This window comes from Mustelus asterias, chromosome 27 (genome assembly GCF_964213995.1).
Source record: "Mustelus asterias chromosome 27, sMusAst1.hap1.1, whole genome shotgun sequence".
Classification (NCBI taxonomy): Eukaryota; Metazoa; Chordata; class Chondrichthyes; order Carcharhiniformes; family Triakidae; genus Mustelus; species Mustelus asterias.
The window spans coordinates 29,885,447-29,907,051 of record NC_135827.1 but is presented as its reverse complement, the minus strand read 5'-3'; the positions used below and the strand labels follow the sequence as shown (position 1 = coordinate 29,907,051).

The 21,605-nt window shown below is 43.5% G+C and overlaps 1 protein-coding gene across 3 annotated transcripts in view; it reads left to right on the top strand.

Moving 5' to 3' along the window:
- The window catches only part of LOC144479921 (dixin-like), a 143,498-nt gene that overhangs the window by 59,669 nt on the left and 62,224 nt on the right, over nt 1–21,605 (top strand). For all 3 annotated transcript variants that reach the window (XM_078198974.1, XM_078198973.1, XM_078198972.1), the window contains 3 exons: nt 791–916; nt 2,194–2,452; nt 9,372–9,470. In XM_078198974.1, coding sequence (XP_078055100.1) covers nt 791–916; nt 2,194–2,452; nt 9,372–9,470 — 484 coding nt within the window. The remainder of the gene's footprint in view (nt 1–790; nt 917–2,193; nt 2,453–9,371; nt 9,471–21,605) is intronic.

Sequence of the window (21,605 nt, the reverse complement as noted above, 5' to 3'; positions counted from 1 at the left end):
CACTGCTGCCTCACAGCGCCAGTGGCACGGGTTCAATTCCAGCCTCGGGTCACTGTCTGTGTTGAGTTTGCACATTCTCCCCGTGTCTGCTTGGGTTTCCTCCGGGTGCTCCAGTTTCCTCCCACCGTCCAAAGATGTGCGGTTAGGTTGATTGGCCATGCTAAATTGACACTAGTGTCACGGAGGAATAGCAGGGTAAACGTGTGGGGTTACGGGAATAGGGCCTGGGTGGGATTGTGGTCGGTGCAGACTTGATGGGCCGAATGGCCGCCTTCTGCACTGTAGGGATTATTTGAAAGAGTCGTGAATTCTATTTTACGAAATTAGATTAATATTAATTGAGGTCTACGAAAAATCTAAGTGCAGGATATAGATGGCTGGGGAGATCAAAGGGGGATAGGAAATGAAACACTAGTTGATGTATTTCTAAACCTTTAAGAAAAATATTGGCTTTGTTATGTGAGAATGTTTCATATTAAGCGAATGCAAGAGGCTACATCATACAAAGTTATGAGTGCAGCACTTGTCAAGATGTGGAAATTAGACATCTAGGAAAGAAAATTGCACCTTAAAATGCTGATTTAGGAAGGATATCATAAACGGTGAATTTTGTTCTTGTAAATAGATGTCTGTGGACAATTTTTAAGACAGCAGGCAGTGACATCTTTTGTTTGAACAGAATGGTGGAACAGCTGGTTATGTCTGAAGTGGGAAAGTGTATATTTATACTTGCTTTTCAAAATCATCAAATCTCTCTAATTAATTGTTTTTATTTTGTTCTCTCCTGAAGCCGGTGAGCAACTCAGTGAGATTTGCTTCAACCCCAGCGGCTACCAGGAAATGAAAGACAATGTGGAAAAAGTGCTGCAATTCATAACCTCTAAAAAGATCCGTATGCATCAGACCTCGGCTCGAGGTGAGTGTACAACAACAACAACAACATGCATTTATATAGCACCTTTTTAAGGTTTGAAAAATGTCATAGGGTGCTTCACAGACACGGGGACGGTCTTACCGCTCATCACGCTGGTCGATGGGCGGGGTGAGCCAGTGGAAAAATTGGGTTCGTGCCTGGTTTCTCGCCTCTCAAGATCTTACTGGGCCCGGACTTCTGGAAAGATACCGTGGGTGGCACGGTAGCACAGTGGTTAGCGCTGCTGCTTCACAGCTCCAGGGACCTGGGTTCGATTCCTGGCTTGGGTCACTGCCTGTGTGGAGTTTGCACATTCTCTTCGTGTCTGCGTGGGTTTCCTCAGGATGCTCCAGTTTCCTCCCACAGTCCAAAGATGTGCGGATTAGGTTGATTGGCCATGCTAAAATTGCCCTTAGTGTCCTGGGATGCATAGGTTAGAGGGATTAGTGGGTAAATATGTAGGGATATGGGGGTAGGGCCTGGGTCCTGGATGGTCGGTGCAGACTCGATGGGCCGAATGGCCTCTCTCTGTGCTGTAGGGTTTCTAAGATTCTAAGATTGACCCGGTAATGGAGAGGGGGGAAGGTATAGGGGTAATGCGATTGGCTAGGGGTGGGAGGCCAGCGATGGTTGGGGTGGGGTGGGGTGGAGGGGAGGGCGACATCCAGTGGGGGAGGTGACTGACAGGTCTCTTTGTTTTGCGCAACAGAAGAGATCTCTGCATGCGCAATTGCGCCCTCTGGTGTGAGCAGCCAGCTTTCCAGCTAGCTTTGGCCCTTCCCCCTCCCCCTACTGGCAGGAATCAGATAGTGCACTAAGTGCCAGAAAATTTAATTTGTAGCCTCACCAAAAAAACAAATCTGAAAACTCTCCCATTTTCTTGCTCGTTAGGTAGTTTTGGTAAGATTGCTCCAGTCTTATTTAGGGCAATGGATTAAGTCAATCTCTGTTATGGTTACAAATGACTTTGCAATGACGTGGAGATCATATTTTAAGTTTCCGTTCTTTGCTCCATGAAAACTGCTTTTACTCACCTATTATTAGAGATAATGAACAGATCACTAACAAGTCACAAACATGACTTTATAGCAAAGAAACTTGCACAGATTATTGGTATTATTCCAGTATTGCCTTCTGCTTCCAGAGGGAATTGGATCTTGTTGCTGAGGCACTTGCAATTGATTTAAGTTTGTTATGAGAAGGGAATGACAAGATGGGGGGGAAATATTGGAAAAGAAAAGGGGATTATTGGAAATAAATGTTTTATTTTTCTTCCCAAGACATCGTTGAAGGGAACCTGAAATGCATTATGAGGCTGATTCTAGCTCTGGCAGCTCACTTCAAACCATCTGGTGTTAGATCAGCCAGCCAGGGGTCTGCACCATCCCTGAACAGCAAGTCTACAATGTCTTTGGACAATCACAGGCCACTTTCCACCACTGCTATGGCGCAGACAGCTGCCGCAGCTCTTGCTGAAGTTCGACAAGACGTTTCACGTTCTGGACGGGAAGTATTCCGGTACAAACAGGAGGTCCCAAGGTGAGAACGGGATCTCTGGTATTTCTCAATCTGATACCTTGTACTCATTCTAGTTGCATCGGTATTTTTGTGTGGTTGTGAAATTGTCACCGTGCTAAAAAAGATAATTGTTTTTGGTTCCTTCAGTGACCCCAGGTATAATTCCACGAATTAGACTAAAAGGATTCTATACTTTTTGAAGTAAGTTGAACTGAAGTAGAGAATAACCCAACAGTCACAATGGCCAGAATTCTCTGGCTGTTCTTGTCCCGCTCCCACTGCTAGTGAGAATTGAGAATTTGGCGCTCAGCCAAGTCTCCGCCCAGTGCAGCAGGACCCGAGAATCCCTGCTGCGGGCGAGGTCGGAGAATCCGGCAAAGATTGTCTCTGGCAAGGATTATTTTCTACCTGGTTTGCACGAAACATTTAAATTGCTCTTCTTTTTCCTGAAAATCTTTTTCCTGAATAATATGTCTTTAAATAAAATACAGGAATAGCTGGTCCTGTTTCAATCCATGCAAACGTACAAATTCGGAGCAGGAGTAGGCTACTCGTCCCCTCGAACCTGCTCCAAAATCAGTAAAATCATGGTGGATCATATTGTAACTTCAACCAGACATTCCTGCCTACCCCCGATAACCTTTCACCCCTGGCTTATTGAGAATCCATCTAGCTCCACCTTATAAATAGTCAAAGATTTTGATTTCACTATCTTTCGAAGAAGCGAGTTGCAAAGACTCACGACCCTCTGAAAGAAACAAATTCTCCTCATCTCTGTTTTAAATGAGCGACTCTTTATTTTTAAACAGTGACCTCTAGTTCCAGATTTTCCCACAAGTGGAAACATCCTTTCCACATCTACCCTGTCAAGACCCCTCAGGATTATATTTGCTTCGGTCAAGTCACCTCTTACTTATCTAAACTCCAGTGGATACAAGCGCAACCTGTCCAATCTTTCCTCATAAGATAACCCACCCATTCCAGGTATTAGTCTAGTAAACCTTCTCTGAACTACTTGCAATGCTTTTACATCCTTTTTTAAATGAGGGAACCAATACTGCACACCGTACTCTGGATGTGGTCTCACCAATGCCCTGTATAACTGAAGCATAGCCTTCCCATTTTTGTATTCAATTCCCCTTACAATAAACAATAACATTCGATTTGCTTTCCTAATTACTTTCTTTACCTGCCGACTAACCTTTTGCGATTCACCTCTGCAACTCAGTGCTCTGCAATGTTGCACCATTTAGATAATTTTTTTAATTCTTTCTGCTAAGATGGATAATTTCACATTTTCCCCACTTTATACTCCATTTGGCAGTTCTTTGCCGATTAACCTCTCTGTAACCCAATGTGACCTCTTCACAACACACAGTAGTTAGCACTGCTGCCTCGCAGCGTCAGGGACCCGGGTTCAATTCCGACCTTGGGTGACTGTCTGTGTAGTTTGCAAATTCTCCCTGTGTCTGTGTGGGTTTCCTCCGGGTGTTCCGGTTTCCTCTCACGCTCCAAAGATGTGTAGGTTAGACTGATTGGCCATGCTAAATTGCTCCTTAGTGTCAGGGGGGTTATCAGGGTAAATACGTGGGGTTACTAGGATAGGGCCTGGGTGGGATTGTTGTCGGTGCAGGCTCAATGGGCCGAATGGCCTACTTCTTCACTGTAGGGATTCTATGATTCTATTTTCCTATCTATCTTTGTGTCATCTGCAAATTTAGTAACCATGTTGTTGGTCCCTTCATCCAAGTTATTTATATAAATTGTAAAAATATGAGCCCAGTGGCACACCACTCATTACATCGTTGCAACCAGAAAATGTCTAATTTATACCTACTCTCTGTTCCTGGTGGCTTGCCTGTCTCCTATCCATGGCAATATGTTACCCCCTACCTCATGAGGTTTTATTTTCCGCAATAACCTTTGTTGTGGCACCTTATCAAATGCTTTCTGGAAATCTTAAGTGTATACATCCACAGGTACCCCTTTATACGCAGCCATTGTAACTTCTTCAGAGGTGAATATAACATTATTCTGGGAGCCAGGGAGGCCTAGTATGCAAACATGAGTTCTATACACACTGACCAATTAAATTGCTGGAAGAATAACAAAGGTAAGACAAGTATTCTTGTCTGCCTTGTGTAGAAGAAAAATTATCTTTGCTCTGAAGTGGTTTAAACAAGCACAAGTAGTTGTTCTTGCTTCCTGTTTCATGAACTTAGTGCTGGACAATCACTTTCTGCTCCTCTTGCTGCAGAACCAATAACTTGCTTAAACATGGTTTACCTTGCACAAAGCCATGTTGACTCTGCCTGATTGCCTTGAATTTATCTATGTGCTCTTCTACAACCTCTTTAATGATAGCTTCTGACATTTTCCCTATGGCTAATGTTAAGCTAACTGGCCTGTCGTTTCCAACTTTCTGTCTCCCTCTTTTTTTTGAATAAAGGAGTCACACTTGCTATTTTCCAACCTTGTGGGACCTTCCCCGAATCTAGGAAATTTTGGAAAATTAAAGGTCGCACAGTGGTTAGCACTGCTGCCCCACAGCGCCAGAGACCCGAGTTCGATTCCCAGCTTGGGTCACTGTCTGCGCGGAGTTTCACATTCTTCCTGTGTCTGCGTGGGTTTCCTCCGGGTGTTCCGGTTTCCTCCCACAATCCGAAAAATATGCTGGTTAGGTGGATTGGCCATGCTAAATTCTCCCTGTGTACCCGAGCACGCGCCTGAGTATGGCGACTAGGGGATTTTCACAGTAGCTTCATTGCAGTATTAATGTAAACCTACTTGTGGCTAATAAATAAACTTTAACTTTTTAAACTTTTCTTAACTTCAACTATCTCACGAGCCACTTCTTTTGAGATCCTAACAAAGTTCATCAGGATCCAGGGACTTGTCAGCCCAGAGATCCAACAGTTTGCTCAGTACCACTTCCCTGGTGATTGTAATTTTCTTCAGTTTCTGCCTCCCTTCCATTCCCTGATGTGCAGCTGTTTCTGGGTTGTTACTTGTATCCTCTGTAGTAAGACCAATGCAAAATACCAGTTCAATTCATCTACCATCTCCTTATTTTCTATTATTAATTCCCCAGATCCATTTTCTATAGGCCCAATGCCCACTTTAACTCTTGTAAATAGCTACAGAAACTCTTACCATCTGTTTTTATATTTCTAGTTAGCTTTCTCTCGTACTCCTCCTTATTCGCTACCATAAAAGTAGTTCAGTGGTTCTCTGCCTCCTCCATGGGAGACATAAGCACAAGAAATGCTCTACATCTAAGAGATGCCAACTCAAAGTACGATTCTTGCTGTACGAAGTGGAATGGGCTGATCCGGGGAGAATTGCACAGCTGCATCTTTTGTGGTAAAAGTCAAGAGTTTAAAGGGGAGCTGCTTGTGGTTGTCCCTGGAACTCATGTTCTGCAACAAGAGGAGCAGGAAGTCATTGCCCAACCCTAGGTTCAGTGAAACAGGAAGCAAGAAAAATTACTTATCCTCATTCAAACCTCTTCAGGGAAAAAGGGTAATTAAAGATAATTTGTCTTCTATACGGAATACTTTGTGTAGCTTTAAATATGTAAATGTTGTATTATCTTTGTTATTCTACTAGCAATTGTGGGGTGATGGCCTAGTGGTATTATTGCCAGACTATTAATCCAGAAACTCAGCTGATGTTCTGGGGAGCCAGGTTCGAATCCCGCCACGGCAGATAGTGGAATTTGAATTCAATTTTTTTAAAAAATCTGGAATTAAGAATCTACTGATGACCATGAAAACCATTGTCAATTTTTGGAAAAACCCATCTGGTTCACTAATGTCCTTTAGGGAAGGAAATCTGCCGTCCTTACCCGGTCTGGCCTACATATGACTCTAGAGCCACAACAATGTGGTTGACTCTCAACTGCCCTCAGGCAACTAGGAATGGGCAACAAATGCTGGCCAGCCAGCGACGCCCGTGTCCCACAAATGAATAAACAAAAAAGTTGTTCAATGTATAGAAACTCATGTTTGCATACTAGGCCTTCCGGGCACCCAGGAATAATGTTATATTGATGGAAAGCTGGCAATCTAAACTTAGTAGAATGATTTAAAACACAAGACTTGAAGACAGATCATATTTGTCGAGCAGTTATTTGTGCAGTAGCATGTACAGATTGTCCTTAAATTAATTTTGATAATCCTTCAATGCATAGCTGAGTGGGCAGGCAACCTGTTCCCATTCAGGTTCAGAGAGGCATGGGAGTCACCCTGATGTCTTGCCTGTTAATTTTTATATGTGTGTGTTTAGAATACTTTTGAAAGAAAATTTCAGTCAAATGAAAATGTAAGTGATTTCCGCTTTGTACTTCATTGCACAATTGAGAGCTGCCCAATTTGTAATTGTGTGGCTTAAAAATCAAAATTGTGGGTCAATGTTTTTAATGTTCAAGTGGCCAATAATGTGGTGCGCAGCCTTGCTATCTCCATTGGGCCATGTTGTTCATAAGTTCATAAGATATAGGAGCAGAATTAGCCCATTCGGCCCATTGAGTCCGCTCCGCCATTCGATCATGGCTGATATGCTCCTCATCCCCATTTTCCTGCCTTCTCCCCATAACCCTTCAACCCATTACCAATTAAAAATCTGTCTAACTCCTCCTTCAATTTACTCACTGTCCCAGCATCCACCGCACTTTGGGGTAGCGAATTCCACAGATTCACAACCACTCTATTTTAAATTTGCTACTCCTTATCCTAAGACTATGACCTCTCGTCCCAGAATGCCCTACCAGTGGAAGCATCCGCTCCACGTCTACTTTATCCACACCTTTTATCATCTTGTATACCTCAACTTGATCTCCCCTCATTCTTCTAAATTCCAGACAGTATAGGCCTAAACTGTTCAATCTCTCTTCAAACGACAAACCCCTCATCTCTGGAATCAATCTAGTGAACCTCCTCTGAACTGCCTCCAATATCACTACATCTTTCCCCAAATACGGGGACCAAAACTGTGCACAACACTCCAGCTGCAGCCTCACCAATGCCTTGCATAGTTGCAACAATACTTCCTCACCTTTATATTCTATTCCTTTAGCTATAAATGCCAACATTCCATTTGCTTTCTTTATTATCTGCTGCACCTGCATGCTAGTTTTCTGTGACTCATGAACGAGGACACCCAGATCCCTCTGCACCGGAGCACCCCGAAGTCTCTCCCCATTTAGATAATAAGTCACCTTACCATTTTTGCGACCAAAATGCATTCTGTGTATGGTATGACCGGAACACCAAACCCCATGGTTGCAAACCCAAATAGAATTCACTTTTCACCACACCAGCCTCTGCATTCAAAGGTTCCATCATTTCTGCCAACTCCAGCATGATGGCACCATGACACATATCTTCCTCTCACTCCTCCCCCCAACCCCCCCCCCCAGCACCATGACACATATCTTCCTCTCACTCCTCCCCCCAACCCCCCCCCCCCCCCCAAGCACCATGACACATATCTTCCTCTCACTCCTCCCCCCAACCCCCCCCCCCCCCCCCCCCCCCCAAGCACCATGACACATATCTTCCTCTCACTCCTCCCCCCAACCCCCCCCCCCCCCCCCCCCCAATGCGCATCAGCATTCTGCTGGGATCACCCATTCTGTGAAACCCTGGTCCATTCCTCCATCATGCCCAACACCTCACCCCCTTCCCATGGAACCTTGTCTTACAATCGCAGAAGATATAACGCCTGCCCCGTTACCTGCTCCCTCCTCACTGTTCAAGCCCCCAAACTCTCATATTAAGCAGCATTTCATTTGGTCTGCTTTATTTGCTGCTCCCAATGCAATCTCCTCTAAGTTGGAATGACTAAACGCAGACTGGGTGACTTTCTACTTTGCTCCACCTGCTCCATCCCCTCTTATACATCAAATCCATCAGATGTCTCCCTCTCATTAACTCTGAAGAAGAGTCATACTGACTCAAAACATTAACTCTAGTCCAAAGATGTGCGGGCTAGGTTGATTGGCCATTCTAAATTGCCCCTTAGTGTCCCGGGATGCATAGGTTAGAGGGGTTAGCGGGTAAATATGTAGGGATATGTGGATAGGGCCTGGGTGGGATTGTGGTCGGTGCAGACTCGATGGGCCGAATGGCCTCTTTCTGCACTGTAGGATTCTATGATTCTATTCTATTCTATTCTAAATACCTGGTGAGTTTTTGCAGCACTTTCTGTTGTTATTTCACAAACTGAAGATTGGAATAGATGTTTAAGGTCATCTTTCAGGCTTCGGACATCCCTGGCCAGTTGTCAGTGCTAGTTGACCTTCCCCTTAACCATGAAAGTGCCAGCACACTATATGAGTCCCAAAGCAGTTCATAGGCTGGTGTCCTGTAACATGGTCCTGGTGCTCCTGGAGCCTCAGAACATGGGAAATTTATTTAAATGAATGACCTCACTGAGGCCAGTTTATTTGTTTGCAGGTAAGGGCAACTCCCAGTTTGTAACAGTTGCATTCGACCCCTAAATGTTATTAATTGAGTAGGGAGTATTTTAACACGTGAGCTTTCCTTTTTAATTTCAGCCAATAATTTACTAGAAGCGCTACTTTGCAAGTAGCACATGAATAAGAAAATGTCACAAAGCTGCCCTCTGCTGGCTGTTGTAATATTAATATAAACTCCTGTTGCGGAGTGCTGAATGTTTTTTGCAACTTGGCATTTTCCCAGGATACCAGGAAAGTAGACTTGTAGATATATGAAGTAAAGTAAATGTATTTATGAGTCACAAGTAGGCTTACATTCGCACTGCAATGAAGTTACTGTGAAAATCTTCTAGTTGCCACACTCCTGCGATATATCATTCCTGAAGCTTGGGAATGGGCAAGAAATTGGGTAGGAATTTTGTTATTTAGATTTGCACTATCTGATGAAGCACTGCGTGACCATTTTATTTCTTTCTGTAGTTTTGAGGAGGAAATTGGAAGTCCCTCCTGGAGTGTTCGGGCAATGGTTCAGCAATACGAGGGCCAACAGGTTCCTTCATCGCCACCACTTTCCCCAAGGTATTATGGCTCCTGATAATGACTGTACTGTCCTTAGATTTACTCTTTATGAGCAAAGTTGTTTCCATTTACACTGGTTTAATATTTAATGTTTAATATTTAATGGTTTATTCCAAATGTCTTGATTGTTCCACAGTGAAACTTACAGAAATTTCAGTGTTCTGTAAAATCGGTAAATAAAAATAGTTTTTCTTCTCCATCACTTATCAAAATAATTCATATTATGAGAAACGATTTTTTAAAAGGTAGAACTTAAATACCAGTTCAAATATGACGCAAGACTCCAGAACATTTCTTCTTGAGGAGACTCACAATGGGTGATAAGTTAGGAATAAGATTTAGATGAGGCTGCCTGTGAGACATAGTTGTCAGACTTGAGTTTGTTTAAAGTTTATTTATTAGTGTCACAAGTAGGTTTACATTAACACTGCAACAAAGTTACTGTGAAGATCCTTTAATCGCCACACTCCGGCGCCTGTTCGGGTACACTGAGGGAGAATTTAGCATGGCCAATACACCTAACCAGCACGTCTTTCGGACTGTGGGAGGAAACCGGAGCACCGGAGGAAACCCACGCAGACACGGGGAGAACGTGCAAACTCCGCACAGACAGTGGCTCAAGCTGGGAATCAACCCCAGGTCCCTGGCGCTGTGAGGCATCAGTGTTAACCACTAGCGCTCTTACCTCTTGCCATCTGAAAATTGAAGATTGTGAGAAAGGAATGGCCTGTTGATGGGTAAGGCTCACAGCCCAGTTTCCACCAAATGAGCAAGATTAAAATGGCCCCTATTATTCAATCAGTGTTTTTTGTCAGGAAAGCAGGGCCAACTCAGCTGAGCCCAATCCTGTCTTCACTATTGGAGATAAAATAAAAAAGTTTATTTAGTAGTCACAAGTAAGGCTTACTTTAACACTGCAATGAAGTGCAATTAGTGTGAAATTCCCCTCGTCGCCACAGTTCGGGTCAATGCACCTAACCAGCAGGTCTTTCAGAATGTGGGAGGAAGCCGGAGCACCCGGAGGAAACCCACGCGGACACGGGGAGAACGTGAAAACTTCACAAAGCCAGTGACCCAAGCTGGGAATTGAACCTGTGTCCCTGGCGCTGTGAAGCAGCCGTGCTAACCACTGTGCCGCCGTGCCACCCTTCAGATGAGACTGAGGCCAGGTCTGAACTTTCAAATGGATCTAAAAGATATCATGACAAAAGTTGTTCTCCTGCTATCGTGACCAATATTTATTCTTCATCCAACGTTAAAGTCAATGATCCTATCCTTGTTTATGGCTTCTGCATTTCTCGACACTGCATCAGTGACGAAACTTTAAAAGTAATTGATTAGTTTGAAGTACTTTGAGACATCCTGCGGTTGTGTTGGGCACTATGTAAATGCAAAATCTTTCTTGATGTCCACACGCTTGCATCTATCAGCAGTCCTCTAAGAGTGACCTGATGCAGGGATCCAATTGACTTTTTTCCCTCCCTAACTTAAAGCAATGAAGACAGTTTTACCACTACCTCTGATCGATTAACACAGTGGAGGGTGAGAAGTGAAATCTGTTCACGTTTTGATTTGTATGTCTGCGTTAATCTGCAAACCCACTGAGCCATTGGTGAAACCCCGTGATCTTTTAAACTGCTGCAATGTTTGAGGTTGAACTGAAGTCTAGAATTACTGCGTACTCATTTAAGTCTAAATAAAGCTCAGTAATAACATACTACACATTATTTTGTCAGTGCACTTTTTTGAGGCTTTTTCTGAACTTAATGTTATGTGAACAGAAAATTTGAAGTTGAAAAGAGTAGTACGACACATATATATATCCTTCAATCTTCAGGAGACATGGGAGAATCTTGTTAAAATTTTGAGTTCTGTAAGGATCTATTTTCTCATGAAGGTTATTCTACATTTAGATTTGGTACAACTACTTTGGAAAAACTAACTTAGAACGGAACCACCAGTTATAGTAGGGATTGGTCAAATCCGAGATGAGAATAGTTGTTTAAATCTGCCATGATCTCACCAATGATTATGGTTCCAGAGAGTTTAAATGTCAAATCTAAAAAATAATATTGAGTTGTAAAATGTTCCATTTTTTTGGCTAGTACAGCATTTGAACTTCTGATGAGTTACACTAGAAACAGAAACATAGAAAATAGGAGCAGGAGTAGGCCATTCAGTGTGATCATGGCTGATCCTCTACCATACTCCTGCTCTCTCCGCATATTGCTTGACACTTTTAGTGCCTAGAAATCTATCTATTTATTTCTTAAATGCACTAATTGACTTGGCCTCCAATGCCATGTGTGGTAGAGAATTCCACACGTTCATCAGCCTCTGGGGGAAGAAGGTTTTCCTCATCTCAGTCCTAAATGGCCTACAGCCAGGGAAACATCATCACTGCATCCTGGCTGTCCAGCCCTGACAGAAGTTTATACATTTGAATGAGGTTCCCTCTTATTCCTCTAAACTGCAGTGAATACAGGTCTAATTGACCCCATCTTTCCTTATACAACAATCCTGCCGTCTCAAGAATCAGACTAGTGAACCTTCTCTGCACTCCCTCTGTGGCAAATACATATTTTCTTAGTAAGGAGACCAAAACTCCATACAATACTCCAGGTATGTTCTCACCAAGGCCCTGTACAGTTGCAGAACGACATCCTTGTTCCTGTACTCAAATCCTCTTGTAATGAAGGTCAACATACCATTTGCTTTCCTAACTGCTTGCTGCACTTGCATGCTTGCTTTCAATGACTGGTATGCAAGGACAGCCTGGTCCCTTTGTACGTTAACATTTCCCAAACTATTACCATTTAAATAATACTCTGCCATTCTGTTTCTCCTACCGAAGTGGATAACTTCACGCTTATCTGCGTTATACTGCATCTGCCATGTATTTGCCCATTCACTCAACTTGTTTTAATCGCTTTAAAGCCTCTTTACTTCCTCTTTACCAATCACAATTCTGCCTAGTTTTGGGTCGGCAGCAAACTGGAAATATTACATTTGATTTCTCCATCCAAATCGTTGGTATAAGAACATATGTATTGTGAATAGCTAGGGCCCAAGCACTGACTCCTTTGGTACCCCACTAGTCACTGCCTGCCACTCCAAAAAAGGCCCATTTATTACTACTCTCTGTTTCCTGTCTGCTAACCAGCTCTCAATCCGTGCCAGCATATTACCCTCAATCCAATGTGCTTTAACTTTGCACACTGACCTCTTGTGTGGGACTTGTATCAAAAACATTCTGAAAAACCAAGTACACTACATCCACTGGTTCTCCCTTATCTAGTCTACTGGTTACGTCCTCAAGAAAACTCCAGTAGGTTTATCAAACACGATTTCCCTTTCATAAACCCATGTTGACTTTGTCCAAGTCCATTGACATTTACTGTGAGTTGTTAAGATGGAGGTTTACACAAGTCTCATTCTTTGTATGTTGCAATGTCCACTGTGCTGCTGTGGGAATGGTGTTTGAGAGGAAGTGCTTCCAATGGGGGCTGTTTAGAATCGGAGTTACCAAGACAGTTTGTTTTAAGGTGCCATATACGGAGGTTTTTCAGCAGGTTGATTAACCCCAGTGTCCCTGGACAATAAATATGGGCAATTTTAACCTATATTGCCAGGCAAAAAGCAATTTGGTGAAACAAAGATGTACATAATATATGTATTAGGCCTGTATTCACTGCAGTTTAGAGGAATAAGAGGGGACCTCATTCAAATGTATAATATCAAGGGTAAGACTCTTATCAGTGTAGAGGATCAGAAGGACCTTGGGGTCCGGGTCCATAGGACTCTTAAATCGGCCTCGCAGGTAGAGTGGTTAAGAAGGCGTATGGTGTGCTGGCCTTCATCAATTGAGGGATTGAGTTTAGGAGTCGGGAGATAATGATGCAGCTTTATAAGACCCTCGTCAGACCCCACTTGGAGTACTGTGCTCAGTTCTGGTTGCCTCATTACAGGAGGGATGTGGAAATGATTGAATGGGTTACAGAGAGAGATTGAATAGGTTGGGACTTTATTCCCTGGAGCGTAGAAGATTGAGGGGAGATTTGATAGAGGTGTATAAGATTTTGATGGGTATAGATAGAGTGAATGCAAGCAGGCTTTTTCCGCTGAGGCTAGGGGAGAAAAAAACCAGAGGGCATGGGTTAAGGGTGAAAGGAGAAAAGTTTAAAGGGAATATTAGGGGGGGCTTCTTCACGCAGAGAGTGGTGGGAGTGTGGAATGAGCTGCCGGATAAAGTGGTAAATGCGGGGTCACTTTTAACATTTAAGAAAAACTTGGACGGGTTCATGGATGCGAGGGGTGTGGAGGGATATGGTCCAAGTGCAGGTCAGTGGGACTAGGCATAAAATGGTTCGGCACAGACAAGAAGGGCCAAAAGGCCTGTTTCTGAGCTGTAATTTTCTATGGTTCTCTATGGGTGCAGAGAAGATTTACAAGGATGTTGCCTGGATTGGTTGGCATGCCTTATGAGGATAGGCTGAGGGAGCTCGGTCTTTTCTCCTTGGAGAGATGAAGGATGAGAGGTGACCTTATAGAGGTGTACAAGATGTTGAGAGGTATAGATCGGGTGGATTCTCGGAGGCTTTTTCCCAGGGCTGAAATGGCTGCTACGAGAGGACACAGGTTTAAGGTGCTGGGGAGTAGGTACAGAGGAGATGTCAGGGGTAAGTTTTTCACTCAGAGGGTGGTGGGTGAGTGGAATCGGCTGCCGTCAGTGGTGGTGGAGGCAAACTCGATAGGGTCTTTTAAGAGACTTCTGGATGAGCACATGGGACTTAATAGGATTGAGGGTTATAGGTAAGCCTATATATAAGTCTAGGTAGGTAGGGACATGACCGGTGCAACTTGTGGGCCGAAGGGCCTGTTTGTGCTGTAGTTTTTCTATGTTCTATGTTCTATATCTATATAATTACTAGTGTTACAAGTAGGCTTGCATTCACACTGCAATGAAGTTACTGTGAAAACCCCCTGTGAAAATATATATAAATGACTTGGAAGAAAACGCAGATGGGTGGGTTAGTAAGTTTGCAGATAACACAAAGATGGATGGAATTGTGGATATTGTATAAGGTTGTCAAAGGATACAGCGGGATATAGGTAAGCTGCAGATATGGCTGGAGAAATGGCGAATGGAGTTTAATCCGGGCAAGTGTGAGGTGTTGCAGTTTGGGAGATCAAATGTTAAGGGTAAGTATTCACTTAATGGCAGGCCCCTGAACAGCATTGATGTGCAGAGGGATCTTGGGGTTCGAGTTCATAGCTCCCTGAAAGTGGCCTCACAAGTAGACAGGGCGGTAAAGAAGGCGTATGACATGCTTGCCTTTATTGGTCGGGACAGTGAGTCGAAGAGTCAGGATGTCATGCTGCAGCTTTATAAAACTTTGGTGAGGCCACACTTAAGAGTATTGCGTTCAATTCTGGTCGTCACATTACAGGAAGGATGTGGAGGCTTTGGAGAGAGTGCAGAAGAAGATTACCAGGATGCTGCTTGGATTAGAGGATATGATCTATAAGGAGAGGCTGGACAAACTAGGGTTGTTTTCTTTGGATTGGTGGAGACTGAAGGGAGATCTGATAGAAGTCTATAAAATTATGTCAGTCATAGTTAAGGTTGATAGTTGGAATCTTTTTCTCAGATTTGAAATGTCTAACACCAGGGGTCATGCACTTAAGGTGAGAGGGTCAGGTTTTTTTACACAAGAGTGGTAGGTATCTGGAATGCGCTGCCAGGGGTGATGGTGCAGGCAGATACGATAGGGGCATTTTCAGGGGCTTTTAGATCAGCACATGAATATGCACGGAAAAGAAGGATATGGACCAAGGGCAGGCAGAAGGGATTAGTTTGATTTGGCATCATGTTCAGCACAACATTGTGGGCCGAAGGGCCTTTTCATGTGCAGTACTGTTCTATGAGCAGCAAATCTCTCAAGCAGTGGTTGTATGGGTAGTGTGGATGGACATATTTACCAAGCGGAATGTCATGACGAGCTGAAAAAAATCTCACTTGCTTATTTTTCCTGCAAAATAGTTCTTCTGCAAAATAAGGTGCTGTTTGAATGTGTTAGTTCTTTGTGTGTTTCGGGCATCCATCACTGATGCTAAAGCCTATTATTAATCCTGTTTTCATTATCTTTGTTTATTGAGCATTTGTTACTCATATCTTCCATAGTAAATATTTGGAAGAGTATGTTGTTTTATATTTGTCCACAGTTTTGATGTATTTAGCATCCTTTGAAGTTTTCCTGTGATGCAAAAATAAGTAGTTTTTATTAAACATTTTCTGACTTGAAGAATAATAGGTGTTTGTTACGAGGTTCAATTGTCAGCAACCAAGTACAACTTTTGTGTCAGTTAATTTCAGTTACGGGGTGGGGCACTAAAATGGATTACCATTAAGGAAGGAAAAAAAGGTCAGAGTTTCCACCCTCATTTTTAAACAGTGAATCCTAAAGTTTAAATTTATTTATTAGTATCACAAGAAGGCTTACGTTAACGCTGCAGTGAAGTTACTGTGAAAATCCCTAGTCACCACACTCCAGTGCCTGTTCGGGTGCACTGAGGGAGAATTTAGCATGGCCAATGCATCGAACCAGCATGTCTTTCAGACTGTGGGAGGAAACCGGAGCACCCGGAGGAAACCCACGCAGACATGAACAGAATGTGCAGACTCCCCACAGACAGTGACCCAAGCCGGGATTCGGACCCAGGTCCATGGTGTTGTGAGGCAGCAGTGCTAACTACTGTGCCACCCCTATTGGAAGTGTGTGGATGCGGGGTGGGAACAGAAGCACTGGGCTGGATTTTACCAGCCCTCTGGGCCTGGGCTGCTGGGGTAGAGTTTCTGTAAAGTGGGGAGGGAAACTAACTTAATAAAAAGGATTTGTATCTTAGTTTTATATTTCACTATCTGACTTGGGATCTATTTATCAGCAGCGAGGTGACTTTCAGCAGCTTCTGGAGGGAGGGTGGCCCTTTTTGTAGGCACTCCTGGGCACATAGAGGGGCCCCCCTGCAACAAATGGTGCCACCTACACTCCTATTCAACCACTCCCTCTCTCCTAATTGCCGGGATAAGTCAGCAGACCCCGGCACCCCCAGACTCCACTTACCAGATTGTGTGGTCACAGGTCCATCACTGTGTCGTCGACCTCAAGTTGCAGTGGGCTACCACTCCTAGTGGTGCTTCTGAGCTGCCGACCCTGCGATTGGTTGGCAACTCTTGGGGTGGGCCTCAATAAGGAGGGCCGCCCCTGCAGCAGCCAATTAACTTTCCTGGGGTCCTGCTGACCACAAAAGTGGGTTCATCCCAGGCTTTTGGGCTCAGCAATGGTACTCAATCGGCCCATTGCGTATTCCACGATCAGGGCCGGAATTCTCCGGTCTCGCACGTCCCACTGCTGCTGCCAGCGAGAATGGAGAATTTGGCACTCAGAGCAGTGGGAATGGAGAATCCCAGCGGCAGGTGAGGTTGGAGAATTCCAGCCCAGATAACCAGTTGGGATTCACTGATGAGGTTCTTTCATGAATAGTCAGCAGGTGCCCTGTGTCTGTGTTTCTGTGCTTTTGAGGGTATCATTGGATTCTGAGGAAAGACCCCTTGGGGCAATGGGGAGGAATTATTTAAAGAAAAAGAAAATTGGCTTTGAGCCCTGCAACAATCTTATTTTTTTTCTTAATTAACAACCCATCCCATTTCTTTGTTCACTCAAATGTGAAATCCGGTTAGAATCTTAAACTCTTCCTGAGCACTAAGTGTCCTCAGGTGGGTTTGGATGTGTAGAGAAGAACTTTTAAAAAAACTTGGTGCCATGCCATATTGGACTGGGCATCTAGTGGAAGTAATAGGGAATCATGATGAAGGAAACTCTAAAGTGAGACAGCTCTCACACAGTTGCTAATATTTAAAAATAAAAACTAATTCAGAACCATTGCACGTTACAGCAATCTGGGGCATACTTCCCCCAGGACTGTGCTTAATTGAAGGCAGCTGTGATGCAGTTCCATGCTATTTTAAAAATGTGGAAATGGGACAATTTCTGCAAAACGAGGACTTGCCGTAATTTTATGCTTGACTCTTTTAATTGCTTAAAATCCTTTTTCCACCTCTTTAACCCTCAGCTGTCCTGTTAATAAACATGTTGGGTGGGATTTTATAGCCTCGCTTGTCCCGAAACTGTGAAATCCCGCCCCAGGTCAACGGATCTTCCCATTGTCCGCCCCTTGCCCACTCCGACTCCTGTGGCAGGCGGGGCGGTAAAACTCCAGCCGTTAAGGATATCTCCAAAAGGTATTTGTATTAACTGTCAACTACATGGGTTTCCTCCGGGTGCTCCAGTTTCCTCCCACAGTCTGAAAGACGTGCTGGTTAGGTGCATTGACCCAAACAGGCGACTAGGGGAATTTCCCAGTAACTTAATTGCAGCGTTAATGTAAGCCTTCCTTGTGACTAATAAATAAACTTTACTTTGCTTAATTAATTTCAATGCCCCCTGTGTACAATGGTAGACACGTCAACCCAAAGCTCCATAGAAATTATTTTCTTCCACTTTCCAATCGAACTGGTGAATTTTTATTCTTTAAAGTTCAGAATGTTCTGATTTTATAACTCAGTTTAATTATATTACTGAAGCATTATTCAGCAAACTACTTCAGTGCTATAGTACCAGAACCTATAATGGCCAGAGGTTTCTGATTTGACCTGATCTCTAATGAGTTTGCTAATCACAGTCAGGATGGCAGTTGAGGTCTGCAGTTCTTTCCAATACCCTAGCATCAAATTCAGGAACAAATTCTACCAGAGGTGGTTGCCCATTCATACAAAGATCCAGCTGGAGCCCCACTGCACCAAGCAAAAGGCCTATTAAGGTAGAAATGAGATCCAAAAGATAACATTTGGCATTTCTACATTTGAAACATGCAGCCAGCAAGCCTTGTGGCCTGAATGTTAATGAAACAAATGTTCAGAAAATGTGCAATTATAAAATCTGTTGGATTCACAGAATCACAGAGATGTGTGATGAAAGTGTGCTATTGATATAGCATTTGGTGAAGGGGAATGTTTTAAAATTGGTCAGTATGTCTGATAGGAATACAGCTCAGATGCTTGGAGAGCAGGATAATTACTCATTTTAGCCTTGTAATGTTTACTTAGGATAGAGCTAATGGATGTTTGTTTATTGATGAAGATTCCCCCAGGGTTTTTGATCAGGTTGATTGACATGGTCATGTGATAATGTGGTTAATGAAGGAACTATGTTTGTAGCAGAGAAAAACAACTTTCAGTTCTAGTTGAGGCTTGTATAAAGACAGAGGTCTGTAAGCTGCTCTGAAAATCAAAACCTCTCTGAAAACTTCAAGACTGTGTACATTCCATATATCAAGTATTTTTAATGGTTGCTAACTGTATTTAAACTGGAATTTTAAACCTTTCATTGTGTGCTTATTTGGAACTTGAAAAAGTGTTAAGTTAGAAATTAAAGCTGTTTCCTGTTGTTCAACTGTTAAGAGTTAAGCTGCTTCATTTTATTAGAGTTATACTGAAACTGTGTTGTTAAATAAAGCTTGTTTTACTATCAAAGAACAAAGAAAATTACAGCGCAAGAGCAGGCCCTTCGGCCCTCCAAGCCTGCACCGACCATGCTGCCCGACTTAACTAAAACCCCCTACCCTTCCGGGGACCATATCCCTCTATTCCCATCCTATTCATGTATTTATCAAGACGCCCCTTAAAAGTCACTATCGTATCTGCTTCCACTACCTCCCTAAAAGATCCCTAATTTGTCAACGGAATTACTCCTGGAGTGAAACATCCTAGCCTCACATTTATGCCAAAATAAAAAAATTGTTGGAGTCTAATCTGGCTTCATAATGTAATTTGGGATTCTGATCCAGGACTCTAACAACGAAAGGAGGCCATTCAGCCCTTTGTGTCTGCACCAGCTCTCCAAAAGCGTGTGTGTGTGTGTGTGTGTGCGCATGGGCGTGTGCACGTGTGTGCATGTGTGTGTGTGTCGTGCATCACTTAGCCGAATTATCAGATTGTTTATCTCTGCTACTTGTGGGAGCTTGTGTACAAATTGCCTGCTGTGTTTTCCAACAGTAAAAAGTTTTTTAAAAAATTCTCTCATGGGATGTAGATGACTGTCTTGACCACTATTTGTTGACCATCCCACTTACCTTTGACAAGGTGCTGGTGAGCTGCCTTCTTGAACCGCTGCAGTCCCTAAATGGTTACTGGGAAGGGAATTCCAGGATTTTGAGAAGGCAACTGAGAAGCAACGGTGATATAGTTCCAAGTCAGAACAGTCAGTGACTTGGAGGGGAACTTGCAGGCGGTGGTGTTCCCATGCAATTGCTTCCCTTGTCCTTCTAGGTGGTAGAGATCACAGGTTTGGAAGATGCTGTCAAAGGAGCCTTGTTGAGTTGCTGAAGTGCATCTTGGAGATGGTACACATTGCGGTCACTTGTGTGTTGGTCATGGATGAGGTGCCAATCAAACAGGCTGCTTCATCTTGAATGGTGGTGAGCTTCTTGAGTGTTGCTGGAGTGACACTTATCAAGGCAAGTGGAGAGTGTTCCATCACACTCTCGTCATGTAGATGGTGGACAGGCTTTGGGGAATCAGGAGCTGAGTTACATACCTCAGAATTTCCAGCCTCTGACTTGCTCTAGTGGCCACAGTATTTATTTGGCTGTTCCAATTAAGTTTCTGTTCAATGATAGCCCCAAAGATTTTGATAGTGGGAAATTTTGTGATGGTAATGCCATTGGAACGTCAAGAGGAGATGATTAGATTCTCTCTTGGTGGATATGACCAGTGCCTAGCACTTGTCTGGCACAAATGCTACTTGCCTGGCAATGTTTTGCCACTTATTAGTCCAATCCCGAAAGGTGTCCAGGTCTTGGTACATATTGGCAAGACTGCTTCAGTATCTGGGGAGTTGCAAATGGTATTATGCAGCAGAAGACATTATGATGGTTTGCAGCTGTTTTGTGTGATAATATACTTCAGTACAAACTCTCTTCCCTTCTGCATCCTCTCCCTGTCCAGAAGTAACCCCAACTGGCAAAAACCCAGCTCTTCGGAATAAGCTTCAATGAACATCACCTCTTCTCTATTCACTCTGAAGCAAGACCTGGTTTATTCTTAAATGTACCTGCATTTCTAACGTTGTCAGTGAATTTCCTCAGCATCCCCACATTTTCAAACCTTCTGATGGAAGGAGGTTATTGATGAAGCTGCTGAAGATGTTTGTGCTGAGGACAGTACCCTGAGGAACTCCTGGGATGAAGGTGATTGGCCTACAAGAGGCACAACCAGCTACTTTTGTGTTAGGTATGGCTCCAACTATACGGAACACCAAAGTGTTTCATCGTGTATATTCAATGGCCATGATGTGTGCTGGAAGCAGGCTCAACAGAGGCATTCAGAAGGCAATTGAATTATTAAACAAAAAGGAAAAGAATTGCAGTGTTATGGATGAAAAGCAAAGGAATGGCAGTCAGTGAATTGTTCTTACAGAGAACCAGCACAAGCATGACGGGCCGAAGGAGCTTCAGTACGGTAATTATTCTATGGTTCTATGATTCCAATTGATTTCAATTTTGCTAGGCTCCTTGATGCTACACTTGGTTAAATGCAGCCTTGATATCAAAGGCAGTCGCTCTGACCTAAACTCTGGAATCCAACTCTTTGTCCTTTGCCAAATGACCCCGATTGTACCCAGACTGAGCATCATTGAGCAGATCATTAGGTTGACGTGATTCGAGATATCCTGAGGTTGTGAAAAATACTCTATGAATGCAAATTGGCTGAATCTAATCCATAGTAAATGTTTTTGAAAATGTGTTTATTATGGTGATTGACGTAGTTGAAAAATGAAATGGTGCCAAGGCCCCAAGTCAATTAAGAAATATATTTATTGGATGCAATTCTCCCCCAAAAATTCCCGGTGTTGTCCTTGATGGAAAAAGCGGTGACATTCCTGCTGGGTGGGTTGGCACAATCCAGATCACAATCCACCCACGCATTTTTCTGGAGCTTGGGGAGATTCTTGCTGGGAAAGAGATGCGCGGGACCTGAGGATGCCAATCAGACTCCAGACAACCCTACAGCAGCCA